A 22,690-nucleotide genomic window follows, 5' to 3' on the forward strand; every position below is an offset into this window, starting at 1 on the left:
GCCATTTCAAAAAACCCCAAACAGAAGCGAGAAAGACATTCCAGAGAAAGGGTGATCATTGAAAGGTTATTTGGGCAGCTACAGCAGAGATTTCCTATATTAGAGTCTAAAGTACAGCCTTTGGCAAAAGTTCCAAAAATCATTGTTTGTTGTGCTCTTTTGCATAATATTTGCAAACATCTACGCGATGATTTTGAGTTTCCCGAAATTGAACTACTGGAAACCTACAGGGCCTCTATGATGTACGCCACAATGAAGCGGAAGTAGATAACATCCGTCAAAGAGGAGCTGCAAAACGTCAGTCAATAGTGGAAACAATATTTAACAAGAATATAATATTTAAATTAGATATTTAAAGCAGATATAAATCACAAGACAATTTTAAAAGTAAAAACTTAGAAGCATAAGTTAACACCTACAAGTATATACTTAAATTTCAGACTGTTTTTTTCAGCATTACCTTATCAGAAAAAACTTAATTTTATTCAAATATAAATAAGTAATCTCCTTATAAGTATTAGCTTTTGTTTAAAAGTTACTTCTTCTAAGGTAACACTTATTTTTATTCAATACACCCAATAAAAAAAGCGAGGCAATATCAATGCTGCTAAAAAGCTACAAACAAAACAAAAACGTATTGTATAAAAATCTTAGAACTAATTTATTAAATTTTAATAATACAATTTATAAGTTTTAATAATTATAATTATAATCGTCGTAAATTTCATTATTTATGGGACGATTTCTTCGCTGTTGATATACATCTTCAGGTCTTTGTGGCCTTGTAATGTATGCTGGCTGTCTTGGCCTGTAACGTGGTTGAGGTTGTTGATATTGTGGCTCTTGGTATTCTTGATAGTCCTGAGAAGGTTGTCTAAAAATAAAATAATGCATATAACTATGTGTCAAAATAAATTGGTAGTAGTAGAGAGCCAAATATTGACCATTTATACATAGAGCAGGCAAGTAAGTGCAAAAATATGGAAAGAATACATTATGAATATTTTTTAGTATGTTGGCATAATTCTAGGAGTTAATTTGACGATATACAGAATTTAAAAATTCTATCCATAAAGCATAAAGCACAAACGACTTTAGCGTTTTTAAAAAGACGACATGCCAACAAATGCTGAACGGGCGAAAAATGCAATCAAAATCGTTGCTTTTTTCTGTAGCACGAAATTATATATTTTTATCGAATTTTGCAAGATATGATTTAAAAGTTTATAGAATGTAGACACAAAAGAATGGACTGGAAAAACCTAGAAAATACCGAATACTTAACAACAGAACAAGAATCAGTGAGAAACTTAGAAATGGGCGATGATAGGGAAATTAACGGCAAAAAAATTGAAATACTTAGGCCGTCCGCACATGGATCGATCAAAGACACGTCTCGAAGTTCGCGCGTCTTGCTCGTCTTGTACGAACCCTGCGTCACAAGCGATTGCTCTCCGCACACTTGTCGATTCAGTTTGATCACATCTTCCAACTAGGAAGAACGCATTTTTGAAGTTATACCTCTTTACCGGCGATATGAGGGTGAATTTTTGTATGTTAAAACCTATGAGCGCATGCGCATTATAACTTTGTTCTGATTGGATGTTCAAATGACATGTCAAAAATTATTCAATATGGCGGCTGTGGCACAGCTGGAGTTTGATTATTTATGGTTGTTGCGTTTTAAAATTTGTGTGAAAAGAAACAACAAACAAAAGTTAGTTAATAGTTATACTGCCTTTTTAAATAGTTTTCATGTACCTATATTTTTGGACTTTTGGACTATTTTGGACAAGGAAAACTCATTCTAATTTGGCAAGTAGTTTTTATTATAATCATATTGTAATTATACATTTGAATTAGGTTGAAATACAGTAGAGCGTCGATTATCCGAACTAATTGGGGGACATAGGTGTTCGGAAAATCGATTTTTTCGGATAATCGAACTACAATATATTGATATATATTTATAGTCATACATATTTATGCACAAGTGAATAAAAGCCATATTTATATACCTACATATTTATTTATATCTTGATAATGACAACTAGCAACTAAACAAAAAAGTGCAGTCTTTGCAACAACATAATTATTTTTGGATACAATATTGAAGAAAATTGAAGATATTTTAAGCGTCAATTACTAACGCTTGCTCGGTATTCGAGTGCGGGACGCGGGAGTCGATAGTTCGAATAAGCGGTCGTTCGGTTGATCGACGTTCGGATAATCGACGCTCTACTGTACATTTATTTTCTCAAGAATGGGAATTTTAGAGAGAAATCCCAAATTATGTCCGATTTTTATTGTTAAATTATGATTTTTTGGCGTAGATTTATTTATCTAGTAAGTATGTAATGCTTTGATTTACATACTTAATTTGATTACCAACAAAAGTTCTACCAATCTTCATCTAATATATTGTTTTCTTACTGTTTTGTTATATTTTAATATTTTCTTCCACAAAATTTAAACTACATAATTTAATTATATTCAAAACAACTGTCAAACAGTAAAACGTTCAGTTACCCTATTTTTCCATATGACAAATAATGTGGAATTGGACGAGTGAGTCTAGGCTTCGATTACGAATCAAAGCGCCCCGAAATTCCCGATGCAAGTTTTTATTTTTTTATTTTTTTATGCATTTTATGATTGTAAGTATATTTTTTATATAATTTTTTTTCAGAAAATGCGTATTTAAAATTTTTGCCAACAATTATTATCGTTCAGAAATCATTTTTTCTTTGTGGCATTTTTCAATGTGTTTGTGTGCGTTTTATTATTTTATTTTTAAAATTTTTGGTATTGTCTTAAAAATCACATAATATGTAGTAGAAGTATAACTTCTTACGTGCGTACAAAGTACACACACATTCTTTATTTATATATCAACCAAAATGACTATTCCGATCTATGAAAAGTACGGTATTGTTACATTTTTATTATTATGAGCATTATACTGAGGACATTTTTCTACTTCCCCAACGAATTTTATATTAAACACCTAGAACCAGAAGTTCAATGTTTTCAAAATTTTATATTACAAACAATATATTTCCACAAAGTTAGTAGGTAGTACTACAATCAACGAACATAACATGCACCGATCTTTAAATAAAAGTAAAATTTCATTCAGCGCAAAAAAACAACAAAAATCGAAGGAAACAAATAAAATAAACTGCCTATATGGCTGGAAACGTGCGCCTCACTCGAACTTTCTCGTGCACTACGGATCGCAAGCGAAGAGAGTCGTACAAGACGAGGAGATTTGCAATCCTAAACGCTCCGTGTACGGAGCTCAATGCCACAACGAAGGAACTTTACTGACGAAGAGAGATCTACGTGACTGGAATCGAGTCGAGAGTCGAGTAGTTCGAGCGTCGCCTCATGTGCGAACGGCCTAAGGATTCATACTCTCAAAGAATGGAACCACCGAGCAAGACATAACCAGCAGATTAGCACAGACAAGAACATGCATGAAACAAATGAACGGGGTATTGTGGGATAGACAGATTACCATAAATACAAAGAACAGAATATATAACACCTTGGTACGTAGTATAGTGACCTATGGAGCAGAGAATTGGATAATAAACAAACGAAACAGGTCCAAAATTACAGCAACTGAAATTGAGTTCATGAGAATAAGCTGCAGAGTAACACGAATATATCGCATTAGAAATGAGGAGATAAAACGAAGAATGTCACTAGAATAAGACATCCTCAGCTACATCGAAGAAAAACGTTTAATTTGGTACGTACATGTGAGATGAGAAGATCTTACAAGGTGGATATCCAAGATTTCGGATTGGAGCCCAATAGGAAAGTGATGAAGGGGTAGACCCCGAAGATTATGGAGAGATGAAGTGGACGAGGCTATGGAAAGACGAGACCTTAGAGACGGAGAATGGCGGAACAGAAACGACTGGAGACGTTGGTTTAAAGAAGGAAGGCGGCGACAGCTGCAAAAATCTTTACATAGATAGATAGATAGATAGAAGAAATAGGCGGAAGAAATAGAAGGAAGGCAGCGACAGCTGCAAAAATCTTTACATAGATAGAGAGGTAGAAAAAATGAATTGAAATTTTCTACTGTAGAATTTGCTCGTTTATTTGATATCCTTTAAAATAGTACATATAGTCTGGGCTGATTATCGGAGAATGGGCCATTTTTGGGAAAAGTTATTTACCAGCAATTTTATTGCTGGAATCGAATTATAAGATCCTATATATTAATAATATAGGTATGCAAAGTCCGCAGATAGTGTGCTACTTTTTTTATAAACAAAATGGCGCTCGAAAATCGTGTTTTTTTCAATTATTGCTCTAGAACTCCGACGATTTTAACTTTACAACAAAAATACTCAAATAAAAATTCACCGTGATTAAATTCTGCAGAGAGACGTGTTTTTTTCGATCAGCTCCGACGAAAATTTTCCTCGGAAAATGCGGGTTTTCCCAACAAAATCTTTAATTTTCAAATAAAGTTTTAGATATGTATATATTTACCAATAATTAAATAATTTGGTGACTTAAAAGACTTCTTGGTTTAGATTATAGTTCCAGAAGCTGGTGAAAATTAAACGAATATTTTAGCAACAATTCAATTGTTAATTAATAATTTACGGTCGCAATAATAACCAAAATAATTATTATACACTGATCAAACTTTGAAATCTTATAAAGATGAGATGCCTATTTAACATTTTGTCGACAAAATATAAATTTTTTATTTTTTTGCATAATCTTTAAATGTTTAAAAAAATAGTTATAAACAAATTAACGTTTCTCAGAAAGTTTTTATTATATTATAATTTAAAAAAATAGCTAAAATGCGCATTTCAAATATCTTGAAAATGAATGCTTTAAAACTTTTGCAACCATTTGCAAAAAAGTTATGAAACAGCAAAATAAACATACGATTACTCAGGTGTTAATAATTTTTTTTAATTCTTTCAAAGCGTAGAAGTGAGTTTAAAGCCCAAGCTAATTATTTATAAAACAATATCGATTATCAGCTTAATGGTTATATTTTAATTAAAGATTATAAATATATTTTTTTGTAATTTACACGCGCGAAAGTAGAATAATACAGTACCGTAGCTACCCGCCCACATACACAACTCGCGCGAATTTAAGCGTGTCAGTCGCTTCGAATGAACATTTTATCTCCGGCTCTGTATCAAGTCTACTTTCGCGCTAAAATTTACAAAAAAAAAGTATTTTTAATCTTTGATTAAAATATAACCATTGCACTAATTTTTGATACTCTTTGTGAGTAATTAGATTGTACCATAGACTCACTTTTAAGCTTTGAAACAATTAAAACAAATTATAAACAATGGAGATATCGTATATTTATTTTGCTGTTTCCTAACTTTTTTGCAAATGGTTGGAAAATTTTTTAAAGCCTTCATTTTCAAGACCTATGAAATACGCATTTTAAGTATTTTTTAAAATTAGAATATAATAAACAATTTCTAAGAAATGTTAATTTGTTTATAACAATTTTTTTAAACATTTAAAGATTATGCAAAAAAATGAAAAATTTATATTTTGTCGACAAAATATTAAATAAGCATCACACCTTTATAATCTTTATAAGTTTGATCAATGTCTCATGATCATTTTGGTTGTTATTGCGACTGTAAATTGTTAATTAACAATTGAATTGTTGCTAAAATATTCGTTTCATTTTAACCGGCTTCTGAATTTATAATCTATACCAAGAAAGCTTTTATTTCACCAAGCTATATAATTATTGATAAATAATTACTGGCCCAAAAAATTTATTTGAAAATTCAAGATTTTGTTGGGAAAACCCACATTTTCCGAGAAAAATTTTCGTCGGAGCAAATCGGGAAAAACATGCCTCTATGTAGAATTAAATTGGGGTGAATTTTTATTAGAGTATTTTTGGTGTAAAGTTAAAATCTTCGGAGTTATAGAGCAATAATTGAAAAAAATACGATTTGTCGGCGCCATTTTGTTTATAAAAAAAGTAGCACACTATCTGTGGACTTTGCATACCTATATTAATAATATATGGGATCTTATAATTCGATTAAAGCAATAAAATTGCTGGTAAATAACCTTTCTTTGTACTTTACTAATTAGACCAACGTATTATAACTATTTTTTTTTCAAAATTTAAAGATTATGCAAAAAAAATTTATATTTTGTCGATAAAATATTAAACAAGCATCTCATCTTTATAATCTTTATAAGTTTGATCAATGTATCATGATTATTTTGGTTATTATTGCGATCGTAAATTGTTAATTAACAATTGAATTGTTGCTAAAATATTCGTTTAATTTTCACCGGCTTCTGGAATTACAATCTATACCAAGAAATCTTTGATGTCACTAAGATATTTAATTATTGATTAATAATTACTTACCTAAAACTTTATTTGAAAAATATAGTTTTTGTTAGGAAAACCCGCATTTTCCGAGGAAAATTTTCGTCGGAGCAAATCGTGAAAAACATGTCTTTATGCAGAATTTAATTGCGGTGAATTTTTATTTAGGTGTTTTTGTTGTAAAGTTAAAATCTTCGGAGTTATATAGCAATAATTGAAAAAAATACGATTTGTCGGCGCCATTTTGTTTATAAAAAAAGTAGCACACTATCTGCGGACTTTGCATATCTATATTATTAATATATAGGATCTTATAATTCGATTCCAGCAATAAAATTGCTGGTAAATAACTTTTCCATGAATTTTGCTAATTAGCCCAGAGTAATAATGCAAAATTCCATTAAATATTTTTTTAAAAATAAACAAATTGATAATGTATTCAAGCCATTGGAGCTAGTTTTTAAAAGTTGTCTATTTTTACTAACGATTTAGAGCACTATCCTTTAAGTACTTATTATGTTTATATGAGATTGAGCTACAATTATTATTGGTGTAATGAGAATTACACTTTTAATTAACTAATGTTTGACGTTTAGATTTCCACTCTGGAAATCGTTCTCAAAAGGATTATTCTTTCTCAAAAACTATTCTTAGAAATATCAAATTCTAAATGTTTTTGTATGTTATTGTGTGTTCCTTTGCTTGTGTAGTTCGGTGATTTATGTCATTGTGTAAATTAAGTTGTTTAAATTTAACTACATAGATGTGTGTTCGTGTATTGTGTGTTGCACATTTTTGTGTACGAGACTATCAATTATTTGTTCTGTTCTTCGACTTCCTTTATTCCGCTATTATTGGTATGTGCTTGTTGTTGACTTCTTCTTTTAATATTGGCAACCAAAGCTTGCCGCCTTTTTTTACTTTTTTTTTAATTTCTTAATACTCCGTAAAATTGTAGAACTGTAAAACTTTTGATTGGGAAACGCCTAATTGTCAGCATATATTGACTTATGATATATTGTATTTTCTCCCTGTGCAGATTTCATTAGGAATGTGATATTCTGATAACAATCAAAACATGCAAAACTCAATAGATGGAATATCTGGTATACTTAATAATAAATATCAAAAATTTTACGGATTTTTCTACTTGATTCTTCAAAGAAAGACAAAAAGGACTAGGCAGTGCAAGACTTATATCTACGGAAATGGTATACATCAGGAAAATATAGGAATCATAATAAGAAATCCGTAAATGGAGAACTCATGTCTAATCTCTGTAATTTTAACGTCTTTTAACGAACTTAGAATCAGTAATACATTTTTCGACAATAAGCTTCAGTATGAATATACGTTTGAAAACTCCAGGGAGCACAAACTTATGATTGACCTTATAGTCACTAATAGAAAACTCCACCCAAAACAGATGCTAGATATTCGAACTTTAAACTCAGCAGACGCAGGGAGTGAACACAAACCTGTCCTAGCAAAAATAAGAATGAAAATAACACTAAAACATTTTCTACAGGAAATCACCGAGGAAAAATTCAATGTAGAATCACTGTGGAACGATTCTACAAGAGAAATGTACCAAAGGAGGCTAGCACAAAAGATACAGCTTAAACAAATAGACTACATCGAAGATATAAATGCGAGCTGGGAGAAAATTAAAAACAACATTGAAGAGGCAGCAACAGAAGCTCTAGGAAAACGCAAAGTCATACTGAACAAAAGAAATAACAACAATACATCATGGTTCAGAAAATAAATAAAAGAGAAATGTAAAGAGAAACGAGAGGCCTACGTGAAGTATAATACATCAAACACTCCAGAATCCAGAGACTCCTATAGAAGAATACGAAATCAAACAAAGCAATTGGCAAGAAGAACAAAAAATGAACACTGGGAACAGTTTACAAAAAACGTGGAAAGCGACTTCTACGGAACACAAAAACAAATATGGAGATTCATAAGAAATCAACGGAAAGAAATGGCAGAATTGAAGGAATACAATAACATACCAGCAAACGAATGGGAAAGATACTTGACGGAACTGTTCAAAGGAAAGGAAAATAATAATCAAAACAATAACCTAACTGAATTAAGACACTAAATAGAAATCAGTTTTCAGGAAGTAGAGATAGCCATAAATTCACTCAAAACCAGAAAGTCACCAGGACCAGACGAAATAAACAACGAGCTTCTAGAATACGGAGGAGAAAGTATAGCCCTAGAGATGAAAAAACTTATACAAAAATTAATATTACACTTCAAGATACCAGACACATGGAGAAACAGCATAATGATACCAATATTCAAGAAAAGAGACAAAGAAGACCCCAACAGTTATAGAGGTATAAATTTACTGAACACCGCACTTAAGCTAACCACAAAAGTCCTAATCAACAAAATTAATAAAATAACAACTTTATCAGATGAACAACAATGATTCAGATCCGGAAGATCCTGCGTAGACGCCGTATTTGTACTGAGACAAATCACAGAAAAGGCCATTGAGTACAATACACCAGCATATCTATGTTTTATAGACCTGAGAAAGGCTTTCGATCGCATCCAAATCGAAGACGTCTTACATTTACTGTATAGAAGAAACATACCATTCAATATTATACAAACCATCGAAAACATCTATTTTCATAATCGAATACAGGCAAAGATAAATGGAAAACTAACGCAGTTTATACCAGTACAAAGCGGAGTCAGACAAGGTGACTTAGTAAGCCCACTGCTCTTTATTTTAATAATGGACGAAATAATAGAAGCAGTACGTAAAGGTCATGGTTATAGAATGGGGAATAAAGAAATTTAAATACATATTATGTTATGCAGACGACGCCAAATAATCGCCGAGACAGAAGACGATCTCCAAAGGTTAACACACATCTTCAATACAACAGCCAAGAAATACAATATGATAATATCAGCAAAAAAAACCAAATGTATGACATCTATACCCATTACGATGTAAAATCGAAGTTGATGGGAAAATAATAAAGCAGGAAGCAAGGTTTAGATATCTGGGAAGATATATAACCAGTTACGGAGATGTTGAAGAGGAAGTACAACAACAAAGCAGGTAAAGCGGCGGGATCTCTTAATGACACAATTGGAAGAACAAGCACCTAAGAAAAGAGACAAAAGCAAGAATCTATAAAGCAGCAATTAGACCTCTATTGACATACACGGCGGAGACAAGACCTGACACATCTAAAACGAGACGACTACTAGAAACAACAGAGATGAAAATACTCCGACGAATATTAGGGAAAAGTCTGTTGGGTAGGGAGAGAAGCGAAAACATAAGAAGATCATGCAATGTAGAAGACATAAATGGATGGGTGACAAAACGGAAACAGGAGTGGAACAAACACATTAGTAGAATGGCAGGGGATAGCACGAGATTAGTCACTAAATGGACGAATAAGTATTGGCAGACCAAGAAAAAGATGGTGCGCTAACTTAAACAATTTAGGAGGCTAATATTGAAGAAGAAACAGGCTTTAAAGCCTACTTACTAGAAGGAAGAAGAAGAAGAAGGAGAAGAATAAGAAGTTCCACAGTTATGTCAGTTGTAAAAAATTATCATTAAATATAATTTCACTTTTGGTACTATTTATTTTAAGGAATACCTGCATAGATTAATTTAAAATTTTAACACTTTTGCCTGGTCTGTACTATCATAAATATATCAATATGGATAAAATAGTAAAGCGATGGAAAGATCAATGCTCGGGTGAGACGTATAGACAAAAAAACAAACAAATGGATTAGAAGCAAAACCAACATGCTGCCAAATTAAAATGGAGCTTCGCAGGACAAAATAATTGACTGAAGGATAAAAGATGGAATCACGAAATATAACAATGGAGACCATGGTTAGGAAGGAGAAGCAAAGGAAGGTCACAAATGAGATGGGCTGATGACATTCAGAAGACTTGAGGTCACAACTGGAAGTAAGTGGCGCAAAATAGAAAACACTATAGTGAATTGGGGAGGCATATGTCCAAAGTTGGATTATTTAAGGCTAAAGAAGAATAAGTACTATCAATTATTAAGGGAATAAATCCTTTCCAAAACCAACGAATACGTAGAACTACTTACTCATAATATTGAGGCTGATTTCTGTAAACTGGAGCTTGTCTAGACCCACTTTGATTATCATAATATTTTGGAGCTGATTGTTGTCTTTGTGAAGGTTCTACAGCAGAAGGTCTTGTTCTTGATCCAGCATTGTAGTTAATATTTACTTTTAAACCAGTTGGATCTGTATAAGAAAATCCACCTTGAATGACACCATTTGGACCTCCTCTAGCTGAACTTGTGATTCCATCTTCAGTTTTATATAGATATCCGAATGTACCTAAAAACTAATTTAATTAATAAACTTATCTAGGCTATTTAGGGATATGAATTTATTTAGGTTATTTAGGGATATTACCAAAGTAGTCACTGTTACTGAAATCAGACCGCAAATCTCAGAATTAAAGGTAAATACATCGAATATATTAAAATCATACGTGGAGTGAGAGAAGGCTGTATTTTATCTCCAATAATCTTCAAATTGAAAGAATATTTATCTATAATTTATTTATAATAGCTTTGCACGGAACTGAAAAAGCTATTCTACCAAACGGGTACCGGATAAACAACATCAGTTGTCTTTATCAGAACAGATAAAGATAACAAAAGTTATTTGTTGAAAAGATAACAAAAGGTCAACTCTACGCCAACCAAACCCTTGTAGAAAATGTGACGCACTTCATCTACCTCGGGAACATAATAAATGAGGGATAGACCAACAACCAAAAGACAACAACACGTATCGAAAAAAGTAGATCCAGAAATGCCTTCCTAGAAGCCATCCTAATATTTGAACAGCCCAGTCCGGGAAAAGAAGAACATCCTAGTTGAAGAACCTCAGAAATTGATTCAACACAACTATTGTGCAGCTTTTCCACGCTGCTGCGCGGAAAAACTAAAATAAAGATTGCCATGATGATCGTTAACATTCGTCACGAATAGGCACATAAGGAAGAAGACTAAAGTAGTATTATAAATAGGATATGTTGAACGTCGAAATGATAATTATCCAATACGAAGAATTGCTGAGTCGCAAGTTCCCGAAAGCAGTGGGGAGCGCAGCAAAAGAAGGCTTGATGGAGACGCTAAAGCACGACATATGTGTGAAGGTTCTGGTATGACATAATATAGAAACTATGATAAAAATACGCAGCATATAATACAAACTTGCATAAAATAGTTACTTACCGTCAGGAGTTGGCTCATTTCTAGCATCTTGTAATATACTGGCATAAAGATTTTTCCGTGAAGGCCCTTGAGCGAAGCTGACTTGAGCACATACAGCAAAAACCAAAATCTAAAAAATTTATTACAATTTTTAATTCGTGTATTTTCACCACGGGCATCAACGCAAGCCTGGATGCGACCTTTAACAAGCCGATCAATCATTTCAGATTCAGATTCAGATTTCAGATTCAGAAATGTTTATTGCTTTTAACTACAGTAATGCTTAACGTAACATAATAGCTCACCTAATAAAACATTTTCCCCCATGACCATTGGTCGTCTGGGGGGCTGGCCAAAATATAAATCAACATTTTTTTTTCTATAACTAACAATAAAATTAACAATTATTAATAAAAAATATAACTAATGAATATAAAAAAAATGATAACTATCATAGTTTCCAGTGAAATTCCCTTGCCGGGATAAGCTTACACCAGGCACCAGAATACATAATGAAATTTTATAAAGTATTATGTACTAAAATAAACATATAAACATAATTGTCCTTCACATTACATTTCGAACATTTGTACTAATTGTAGTGGCATTTTCTGGCCGCTGATCACAGTTTAAAGAAGAAGAATAAGAAAAAAGAAGATATTAGGCTTCTTGACACGTGACGTGGGCACATCACTGTTTTTTTTCTGTGCGCGGCTGATCACACGCGTGTTCGAAATAATTTTATAAAAATTGTTAAAAAGCGTTTAAAATGCCAAAAAGGTCATCAAAGAGTGATTGTTTATCCCGAAAGCGGCGGAAATATGAAGAGTTGCAACAGAAATTGGTAAAGTTGAGAGAGAAAATGGATGAAAAGGTATTTATATGATATTTTTTTTTGATTTTCTTATGGTAGTTAAATTAAATTTAGCGTGAATAAATAGAGCTATATTTATTAATTATTTACAAAGTGACAATTTTAATCAACTTCAAACATGGAGACTTTTATTTTGTTGTTATCAATATATTTTTCTGTTGCCGTAGTACCTGTTTTTTCGCCATCTTCCTGTTCGAATAAAAAACAGGCACTATGTTGCCGGACTGCATTGGTTTTCCTATTAATTTTTATTTCGTAGAAAATGGGTTAACATAAATGACATGCAAAAACGTCACATTTTGCAAAGAAAAATTATATTGTTTGTCTCAATAAGGGTGCCTTGAGGTAGTCCAAAGTAATACAGACTAAATAATTAAGGATATAACAATAAATCAGAGGGTACTTTTAAGTTGCCCAGAAAATCTTTATGATTATGTGACCTGCTTCTATTTCTCAGAGGCACTTTATATTAGCCCAGAAGTATAGAATGGAATATATTTTTATTTAACTAATTTTACATATTTTACTTCGAATTTACATCAAAAGAATAGCAAGTTACTTACACAAAATTTGTGTTTGGCTTGTCTTCAAACAATAATACTAGGGGAGCGGGTATGTTTTAATAGCCCAGAAAATCTTTATGATTTATTTGAGATGCTCCTATTTCTTAGGCTCTATATTATAGTAGCCCAGAAATTTAAAATACAATACATAATATTTATTTAAATATTTTTTTTGTACATTTTACCTTGATTTCACTTTTCAAGCGTAACAAGTTTACTTACACTAAATTTTTGTTTGGTTTTGTCAAAATATTAAAAATAATATTACAGAAACCATTGTGGAGGTGCATAGCCCGTCAGTTTCACTAAATAATACAGACAATGAGATCCAATGCAATTTGAGCATAATTGAAGATTTTGGGGCAAGTGAAGATCTACAACCAGCAGTACTTATTGAGGAGTCGCAACAACAAACAGAAGATTTTTTCATTGGAGAGGTACCTACACAGAAAGAATCTATTTATCTAAATATGATTAACTTAAATGGGGAAGACCCATTAAAAACTAACCTTAATGCTTCTGAAATGTTGCCAGATGTAGCAAAAAGGCTAAACCTCTAGCAAAAGATTACGGACTCTTTGCAAAAACTATATTGTCTGTTTAGTCCATATATGCTTCTGCGTTTGTTTATTGTTTGTTATACATTTGTAATTATATGTTTATATTATTATTATTACATAAGAACAGTAATTTTCTTATTATTTAAAAACATTACTCTTAATTGTTCTAATATATTCTCTCTTTTTTTGTAAAGTTCCTAATAAAAAAAAAATGTAAAGTATCGATTTTTGGATTGCAATGTAGTTTTGTTTAATTATCGCACAATATTGCTTAATCTTTCAACAGCCTACAATTAGTACAAATGTTCGAAATGTAATGTGAAGGACAATTAATTGATTGGTTGACTTACCTGTTAAGGAAGGACAATCATAATTGTCCTATCTTACATTTCGAACATTTGTACGCTCCCTCCCTTTGATTCTTTCGAACCCACCCGTTTTTGTGCGATCAAAATAAAAAAAAAAAAAACAGTGATGTGCCCACGTCACGTGTCAAGAAGCCTAATATCTTCTTTTTTCTTATTCTTCTTCTTTAAACTGTGATCAGCGGCCAGAAAATGCCACTACAATTAGTACAAATGTTCGAAATGTAAGATAGGACAATTATGATTGTCCTTCCTTAACAGGTAAGTCAACCAATCAATTAATTAAATTAAATTTTAATTAAGGTCACTCATTAATTGTGAAGTATAGATTAAATTTTACCTATTAGAATGTCGTGAATACAATCTCAAAATCGGTTAAAAACTGGCGAAGAGGCACAATATATGAAGAAGAAAAATAGAATGTCATGAGTCTAATAGTTATATTCCAACACTAGATTGTACCTATACTTCCATGCATCATGCATCCCTTGTATATCCAACCAGTTCCCTCCAGCCCAAACCTCTCATAAGTTCCAACAATTCTTCCCTATCTAATCTACTTTTTCTGAACCACTTCATTCTGTATTCACGTAGTATCGGTCATCATCCCATGAAATGCAAAATATCTTCCACCTCCCTCTCATTACACAAAGCACACTTTTTCCTATCATCAGCCCTACCAGGTCTATCATTGAGATACAATACTCCACATCTAATCTTGAATATCCACCTTATATTATCATTAAAACTCACCTCATTCCTAATATAACCCATGTCAACGCCGAGTCCCATTAACTCTCTATAATGATTGCAGAAATTTGATCTAGTTGCTCTCTCCAATGCTCTTTCCCTTATCCCAACACGAATGGCTCCTATCACCTATTCCAACTTATCTTCCCAAAAATTCTATTTTCCTACTCTGTGTTAAATTCCACTCCCCATCTCTCTCCCAAGTTTTCCCAATCTCTTCTCCAACCACAGTTAGCTCTTATCATTTCCTGAAGCCGATCAATCATTTCATGTGGCAGATTATCCCATTCTTCTCTACAGGCAATTAAAATATTATGATGGGTTCTAGGAAAATTCCTTCGGACATGAACAGCACTGGAGAGAACATCCCATGCATGTTCAATGGGGCATGTACTAGTTGTGCAGCTCTTGTCGTCTTTCGCCAAATACGAATTAGCCGGCTATCTCTTTTTGAATAGATTATGGTCTCGTCTGAAAAAGCACAAAATTCCAAAACTGTTAAGGGAGCTGTATGTGTCCTTGGAGGAATACTTATTGGTCAACGACTCGAGACTGAAGAGGTGACAAAGGTATTTAAACCGGTCGTCCAGATCATCCAACCAAGAAAACACATAACCACCAGAACACAGGCGGCAATGACTCTAAAAACTATATACAGTCGGAAAAATGAAAGAAAACCCATGAACGAACATATAAAACACGCTGTATTTTCCTGTCACCGTATCACAAAGAAAATTGTCCAGTGCAAGTACATGTAACAATAATTATTACATGTACTTGCACTGGAAAATTTTCGTTGTGACTCGGTGACAGGAAAATACAGCGTGTTTTATATGTTCGTTCATGGGTATTCTTTCATTTTTCCTACTGTACCTACTCTGCTATCTAGTACGCTATAATGTAATACAATGGTAATTCTGTATTATTATTAAACCAATTTCATTATTCGTGCAGCAGTTTCCAAAGCTACAATTGCCATTTGGATCGCCAACCTTGGAAAGGAGACAGCGCAGTAAGATGAAAAATTATCTGTCTTCTTCTTCTTCTTTTTGTGTAGACATGACTCTGTCTGTTTTTCAGTGTGCCTTCAGTAATTTGTCATTCCATCGTTTTCGCGATCTTCCCACTGATCTTCTTCCTACTGGGGAACCGTCTCTCGCCGTCCTTACTACTCTATTTGTCGTCATTCAGCTTATGTGGTCGTTCTATTCTACTCTTCTGTTTTTTACCCAGTTATTAATGTTGTCCACCTTTAGTGATGAGCAAAACAAGAACAAGACCAAGACCAGGCTAGTCTTGGTCTTGGTCTTGTTCTTGCAAGCTTGGTCTTGGTCTTGGTCTTGCAGCTAAAAGGCAGTCTTGGTCTTGGTCTTGGTCTTGCACTGCCGGTCTTGTTCTTGGTCTTGGTCTTGCTGCAAGAGTCTTGCTGGTCTTGCTTTTTTGGTAGTAATAATTTGAACCAAACAATTTCGAATAAAATGTACATTGAAATAAATAAAGATGTGAAGAATGAAACTATATTTTTTGCTTTAAAATTTTAACAGAATGTAGAATGTAGTTTCAAACGGATACCAATTTTAACATTATACATTCACCTAATGACCTAATTATTTCTCTCTATATAAAGAGATTAGAGTATATTTTTATAATGGTAATGTTTATCAGTAGGAAAAACCTGCATTTACAACCCTTGTTGCAATTGCCGGCCTTCGGTTGTGTTTTGCATCCTGTCGGTAACTGCCGCCTGCCTTCAGACCACGTCTTGAGTCTGGATTATTGTTTATTGCCCCTGTATTTTAATAAAATGTTAAAAAAAAAGAGCTTCTTAAGGTGCCACAAATGGTCGGGGACCTTCAATTCACGGATTTTACGAAAAGGGATAAACGGTTTATATTTGGTAACAGATAATGATCTGCTCCTTTCACTCGAACACTGTAGTATTTATCCTACGAGGGTCAAATTTAAGAACACAAATTAAATTTTTTTAAGAGAACACAAAAATCAAATATTTTTTACTCTATTTAATCATTATTTAATATAATTAACTTTTTTTATAAACTAACTAAAACATACTTTTTAGTAAATACGTACATATTTACCATATCTATTTATAGACCTAATACTATAACCGTCTATAACATAATAGCTAAACCTAATGGGGAGTTATAAACGCTTAATTCTGTAATTTGTTATCTTGCAGTTCTTTAATTTTATTTAAACTACATTGCTCTCGTAACACGAGTTATTCGCACTTTTTATTTTCACATATTTTTGGATTGAATACCCATTATGACATTTAAAAAGTTGAAAATATTCGGATGTGGGTAGTAAAAACTAGGATTTAAAACACACTGAAATGATGCGCATGCATTTCAAGTGCGGCACATACTATTTGTACTACTGGCCCTTTCTGGGGAAAACCTAGATTCTTCCAAATAGTTTTCAACTATGAAATCAGTAAAATTCTTTACACGTTTGTCATCCGGGATTTTCACAAATAATTCAACTTCCAACTTTCGTTGATTTTAAAAAAATAATCCAAAAAATAATTTTAAAAATTTCCCAGTATCGGAGTTTTTGTCATTATATTCAGAAACTGAACCTAAGCTTTGGATTTTGCGATACCAAGCTTGACACATTACAATCGACAACCAGTTATTTTTTATTCAGGCCACAATGCTTTCACAGCATTGTGAATCCCTTTTCAAAATCTATTATGATATTTTTTGTATTCATTTTAAATTTAACGACCTACATTTTTCCTCGATTATGCGAAAAGAATTGAAATAAGTGTCAGTATTTTTATTAGACAAGAAAGCGAAAACTACTGGTACATAAAAACCGTTTTTAATTGCATTTTTTTTAATGGATTACCCTATCTATAATTACATTTTTTTGTCTTACAAGTAATTTCAATTGTCCTTGAACTGTCGCCGTTTGAAAACTTGTCTTCTGGACACTTTGAAGGTTGAGAAAATGCAAACCGTTTGACTTAATCAAAACGACTTAAAAATATAACCAAAATATTATGTATTTTAAAAATTCGATATTTTTTAAGGTTTCTTACAATGTCAGTATATATTATTGAGCTAACAAAATAAAGTTAAATAATAAAAACCAATTTTTCTCAAAAAAGTGCAAGAGTCTTGCAGGTTGGTCTTGGTCTTGCGTGGTCTTGCAAGGTTCGGTCTTGGTCTTGGTCTTGTTCTTGCAAGCTTGGTCTTGGTCTTGGTCTTGCAACCAAAAGGCGGTCTTGGTCTTGGTCTTGGTCTTGGTCTTGCTGCAAGACCAAGACCAAGACCGCAAGACCAAGACCAGTCTCGCTCATCACTATCCACCTTGCATCTCCGTCGTATATATGCACTTCTAGCTCTATTCCATAGTATCTTATCATCGATTTTTCGAAGAGTTTTCATCTCTTCTTCAAAACTACGTCTTCATACATTGAAGATGAAGCTCTACCCTCATATTTGACGAGATTGCGACAACTAAACTCAGTGACAACTGGTATAAACATTTGAAAATAGGATGTTTAAATCAATATCAAAAATATAATTCAAAGAAGCCAACGAGGAAGATTTTTTTCTTTTTTTCCATTATTTTTCAGCGCATCCTTATTGCTCCGGATAGTAAAATGTTTCTGTATCCTGCAACATTTCTGTTTCCATATCATATGTGACTTACTTACTTACTTACTTAGTCCTAAGCATTTCTACTTTTAGGTGTAAGGCTGGTGGAGTTGAGTTTGGTATTGTAGTCGCCATGCTTTCCGATCTTGCGTTAAGTTTCTTGCACTTTCCAATGTCAATCCATTCTTCTCGACTTCTTTCCTGATTTCATCTACCCACATAACTCTTGGTCTTCCTCTTTTGTTTTTCCCCTGCACTCTCGTTTCGAACACTCTTTTGTTACTCGTTAGACATACTACACACGTGCCCGAACCATCTAAGTTGTCCTTCTACTATTTTTTCATTGATTGGTTCTAGTTTTAGGTTTTGTCTAATTGTTTCGTTTCGTATTTTGTCTGTCCTCTTTCTGTTTGCAATTTTCCTCAGAAACCTCATTTCCATAGCATTGACTCTGGATTTTTGTCTCCCGTCAATGTCCATGTCTCGCTGCTATACATGATTGTTGGCCTAACTACTGATCAAACGAACGGCGAACGACTGCCGTTTTTACTTTCTCTGGTATCTCTTTTTTCCCCAAAAATGTTGTTTTCATAATGTTAAATAAGCTTCCTGTTCGTCCTATTCTCTCGTTTATTTCTATGTCTTAGGTATCATTTGATTCGATTATTACTCCTAGGTATTTAAAATATTCCACTTGCTCTAGTTGTTTCCCGTCTAATTCTATTGCGTGTGTCTTCCTCGTATTTGAAATTATCATTGTTTTTGTTTTCTCTGTATTAATTTTCATATTTATGTTTGATAGTTCTTCTTCTAGGATTTCAAGATTGTTCTGTAAGTCTTCTCTGTTTTCTGCTACCAATACCATGTCGTCTGCACATAGTAGCTCCGATAGTTGAGTCCATTTCATTTGCCAGTATCCTAATGTTGGTTTTCTCATGCTTCTCTTGGCTTTCTTTATCGCTTCATCCAGTACCACTGATAATAGCAGTGGACTCAGCACGCATCCCTGTTTGACGCCTTGACTTTTAGTAAATTCTCTGGATTCCTCGTTATTGGTTCTTACTGTATTTGTATTATTTTTGTACATATTCTTTATTACTTCTATTATGTGTCTGTCGACTCCCCTTTCTTTTAGTGTCTTCCATACGTCCTTTCTTTGGATTCTGTCGAACGCCTTTTCCAGGTCAATGATACACATATGTATCTCTCTTCTTCTTGATTACCTTCTCACTTACTTGTCTTAATGTGAATATTAGTATGCTTCTGTCCTTCCTGAATCCACACTGTGTGTCTTGAATAGTTGTTTCTATTTGAGTTTTTATTCTTGTCATTGTTCATACATGAATTTATATAAGTATGTTAATTGTAGATTTTTATTTTTCTTCTCCTTAAAGTGCCCTTAGTCTGGGATGATTATCGGAGAATAGGCCATTTTTGGGAAAAGTTATTTACCAGCAATTTTATTGCTGAAATCGAATCTTATGATTGTATATATTAATAATATAGGTATGCAAATGCAAAGTCCGCAGATAGTGTGCTACTTTTTTTATAAACAAAATGGCTCCAGAAAATCGTGTTTTCTTCAATTTTTGCTCTATAACTCCAAAGATTTTAACTTTACACCAAAAACACTCAAATAAAAATTCACCGGAATTAAATTCTGCATAGAGACGTGTTTTTTCCGATTTACTTCGACGAAAACTTTCCCTGGAAAAAGCGGGTATTTCCAACAATATCTTTAATTTTCAACTAAACTTTTAGGTAAGTAATTGTTAATCAATAATTAAATAACTTGGTAATGTAAAAGCCCTTTTTGTATAGATTATAATTCCAGAAGCCGATGGAAATTCAATGAACAGTTTAGCAACAATTGAATTGTTAATTAAAAATTTACGGTCGCTTTAATAACGACAATAATTATAATACATAAGAATAATTACGATTTTTTCATAAAAAGATACTATACCTATCTAATGTACTTTACAGAATTGAAATTGGACTATTTAAGCGGCATCAGGAATATTTTAAAATTATAAACAATTTTTTGGCTTATAAACAAATAGAATATCTCGGGAAATATTAAACTAAATTAAATTGTGAAAACGGTATTCGAAAAACAACGGCAGGACGCTTCTTTTAAAAGAAAAAACGTTTAATTACGACGAGTGGTTCCTGAGATACAACCGGTGAAATTTGACCGGAATTTACGGCAAAGATATAAACAATAGAATCATAATTTTCAAACTATCACCTTTTTATTTTTGTCCTGTTTCTCCATACCAATTTCCATATCCTTAAAATACTCATAACATATATTATTATAACAAAAACTATCGATAATACTTGTGAAAATTGCCAAAAATAGCAAAATTCCAATCAAAAATTAGGTTGGAGAAACTGTAACCCTCAAAGTTCAAAATCGGTATACGTTAAAAAAATGTATATTCTCGGCTTCCCATGGAGCAATTTCCTTCATTCTTTTTTTGTTCCCTAGTAACTCAAGGAGAGCCATCGAACTAATGCATTACTAAATGTCAGACTTGCTTTTGTTTTGTTATAATAAATTAATTTATTTATTATAACACAAAATTTTAATTTGTTTAAATAAAAATTGTTTAAATAATTATACAGCTTTCAAATGAGAATATTTATGTTTTTAACTTTAAAAGGTACACTTGTAGTAAGTTTATCTAAAAAAAAGCCTACAACTGGAAAAAATATGTAGTTTTCTGTTCTTATAAATAAATTAATCTATTATAACAAAACAAAAGCAAGTTTGACATTTAATAATGAGTTAGTTCGATGGCTCTACTCGAGTTATTAGGGAACAAAAAAAGAATGAAGGAAATTGCTCAATGGGAAGCCGAGAAATGCATTTTTTTAACATATACCGATTTTGAACTTTGAGGGTTACATTTTCTCCAACCTAATTTTTGATTGGAATTTTGCTATTTTTGGCAATGTTCACACGTATTATCGATAGTTTTTATTATAATAATATATGTTATGAGTACTTTAAAGATATGAAAATTTTTGTGGAGAAAGAGGACAAAAATAAAAAGGTAATGGTTTGAAAATTATGATCCTACTGTTTATATCTTCGCCGTAAATTCCGGTCAACTTTCACCGGTTGTATCTCAGGAACCACTCGTCACAATTGAACGTTTTTTCTTCTAAAAGAAGCCTCCTACCGCTGTTTTTCGAATACCGTTTTCACAATTTAATTTAGTTTAGTATTTCTCGAGATATTCTATTTGTTTTTTAAGCCAAAAAATTGTTTATAATTTTAAAATATTCCTGAGGCCGCTTTAATAGTCCAATTTCAATTCTGTAAAGTACGTTAGATAGGTACAGTGTCTTTTTATGAAAAAATCATAGTTATTCTTATGCATCGTAATTATTGTCGTTATTATAGCGACCGTCAATTTTTAATTAACAATTCAATTGTTGCTAAACTGTTCATTCAATTTTCATCGGCTTCTGGAATTATAATCTATACGAAAATGGCTTTTACATTACTATTTAATTATTGATTAACAATTACTTATCTAAAATTTTAGTTGAAAATTAAAGATTTTGTTGGAAAAACCCGCTTTTTCCGGGGAAAGTTTTCGTCGAAGTGAATCGAGAAAAACACGTCTCTATATAGAATTTAATTGCGGTGAATTTTTATTTGGGTGTTTTTGGTGTAACGTTAAAATCTTTGGAGTTATAGAGCAAAAATTGAAAAAAACACGATTTTCGGGCGACATTTTGTTTATTAAAAAAGTAGCACACTATCTGCGGACTTAAAATTTAAAATGATAATATGTAATAACTTTTTTAAATGAATTAATAGAATAGAATAGAATATAGAATATAGAATAGAATATAGAATAGAATAGAATAGAATAGAATAGAATAGAATAGAATAGAATAGAATAGAATAGAATAGAATAGAATAGAATAGAATAGAATAGAATAGAATAGAATAGAATAGAATAGAATAGAATAGAATAGAATAGAATAGAATAGAATAGAATAGAATAGAATAGAATAGAATAGAATAGAATAGAATAGAATAGAATAGAATAGAATAGAATAGAATATAGAATAGAATAGAATAGAATAGAATAGAATAGAATACAATACAATATAGAATATAGAATATAGAATAGAATAGAATAGAATAGAATAAAATAGAATAGAATAGAATAGAATAGAATAGAATAGAATAGAATAGAATAGAATAGAATAGAATAGAATAGACTAGAATAGAATAGAAGAGAACAGAATAGAATAGAATAGAATAGAATAGAATAGAATAGAATAGAA

The 22,690-nt window shown here is 32.2% G+C and overlaps 1 protein-coding gene across 1 annotated transcript in view; it reads right to left on the reverse strand.

Annotated features, from left to right (window-relative positions):
• Positions 1 to 637: 637 nt before the first annotated feature.
• LOC114325836 (regulator of nonsense transcripts 1-like) overlaps positions 638 to 22,690 on the reverse strand; it is a 77,503-nt gene continuing 55,450 nt past the window's right edge. Inside the window, exons 2-4 of the mRNA XM_028273966.2 lie at positions 11,657 to 11,765; positions 10,490 to 10,748; positions 638 to 874 (exon numbers count right to left, since the gene is read on the reverse strand). Coding sequence (XP_028129767.1) covers positions 694 to 874; positions 10,490 to 10,748; positions 11,657 to 11,765 — 549 coding nt within the window. The 3' untranslated portion in view covers positions 638 to 693. The remainder of the gene's footprint in view (positions 875 to 10,489; positions 10,749 to 11,656; positions 11,766 to 22,690) is intronic.

Source organism: Diabrotica virgifera, chromosome 4 (genome assembly GCF_917563875.1).
Source record: "Diabrotica virgifera virgifera chromosome 4, PGI_DIABVI_V3a".
NCBI lineage: Eukaryota > Metazoa > Arthropoda > Insecta > Coleoptera > Chrysomelidae > Diabrotica > Diabrotica virgifera.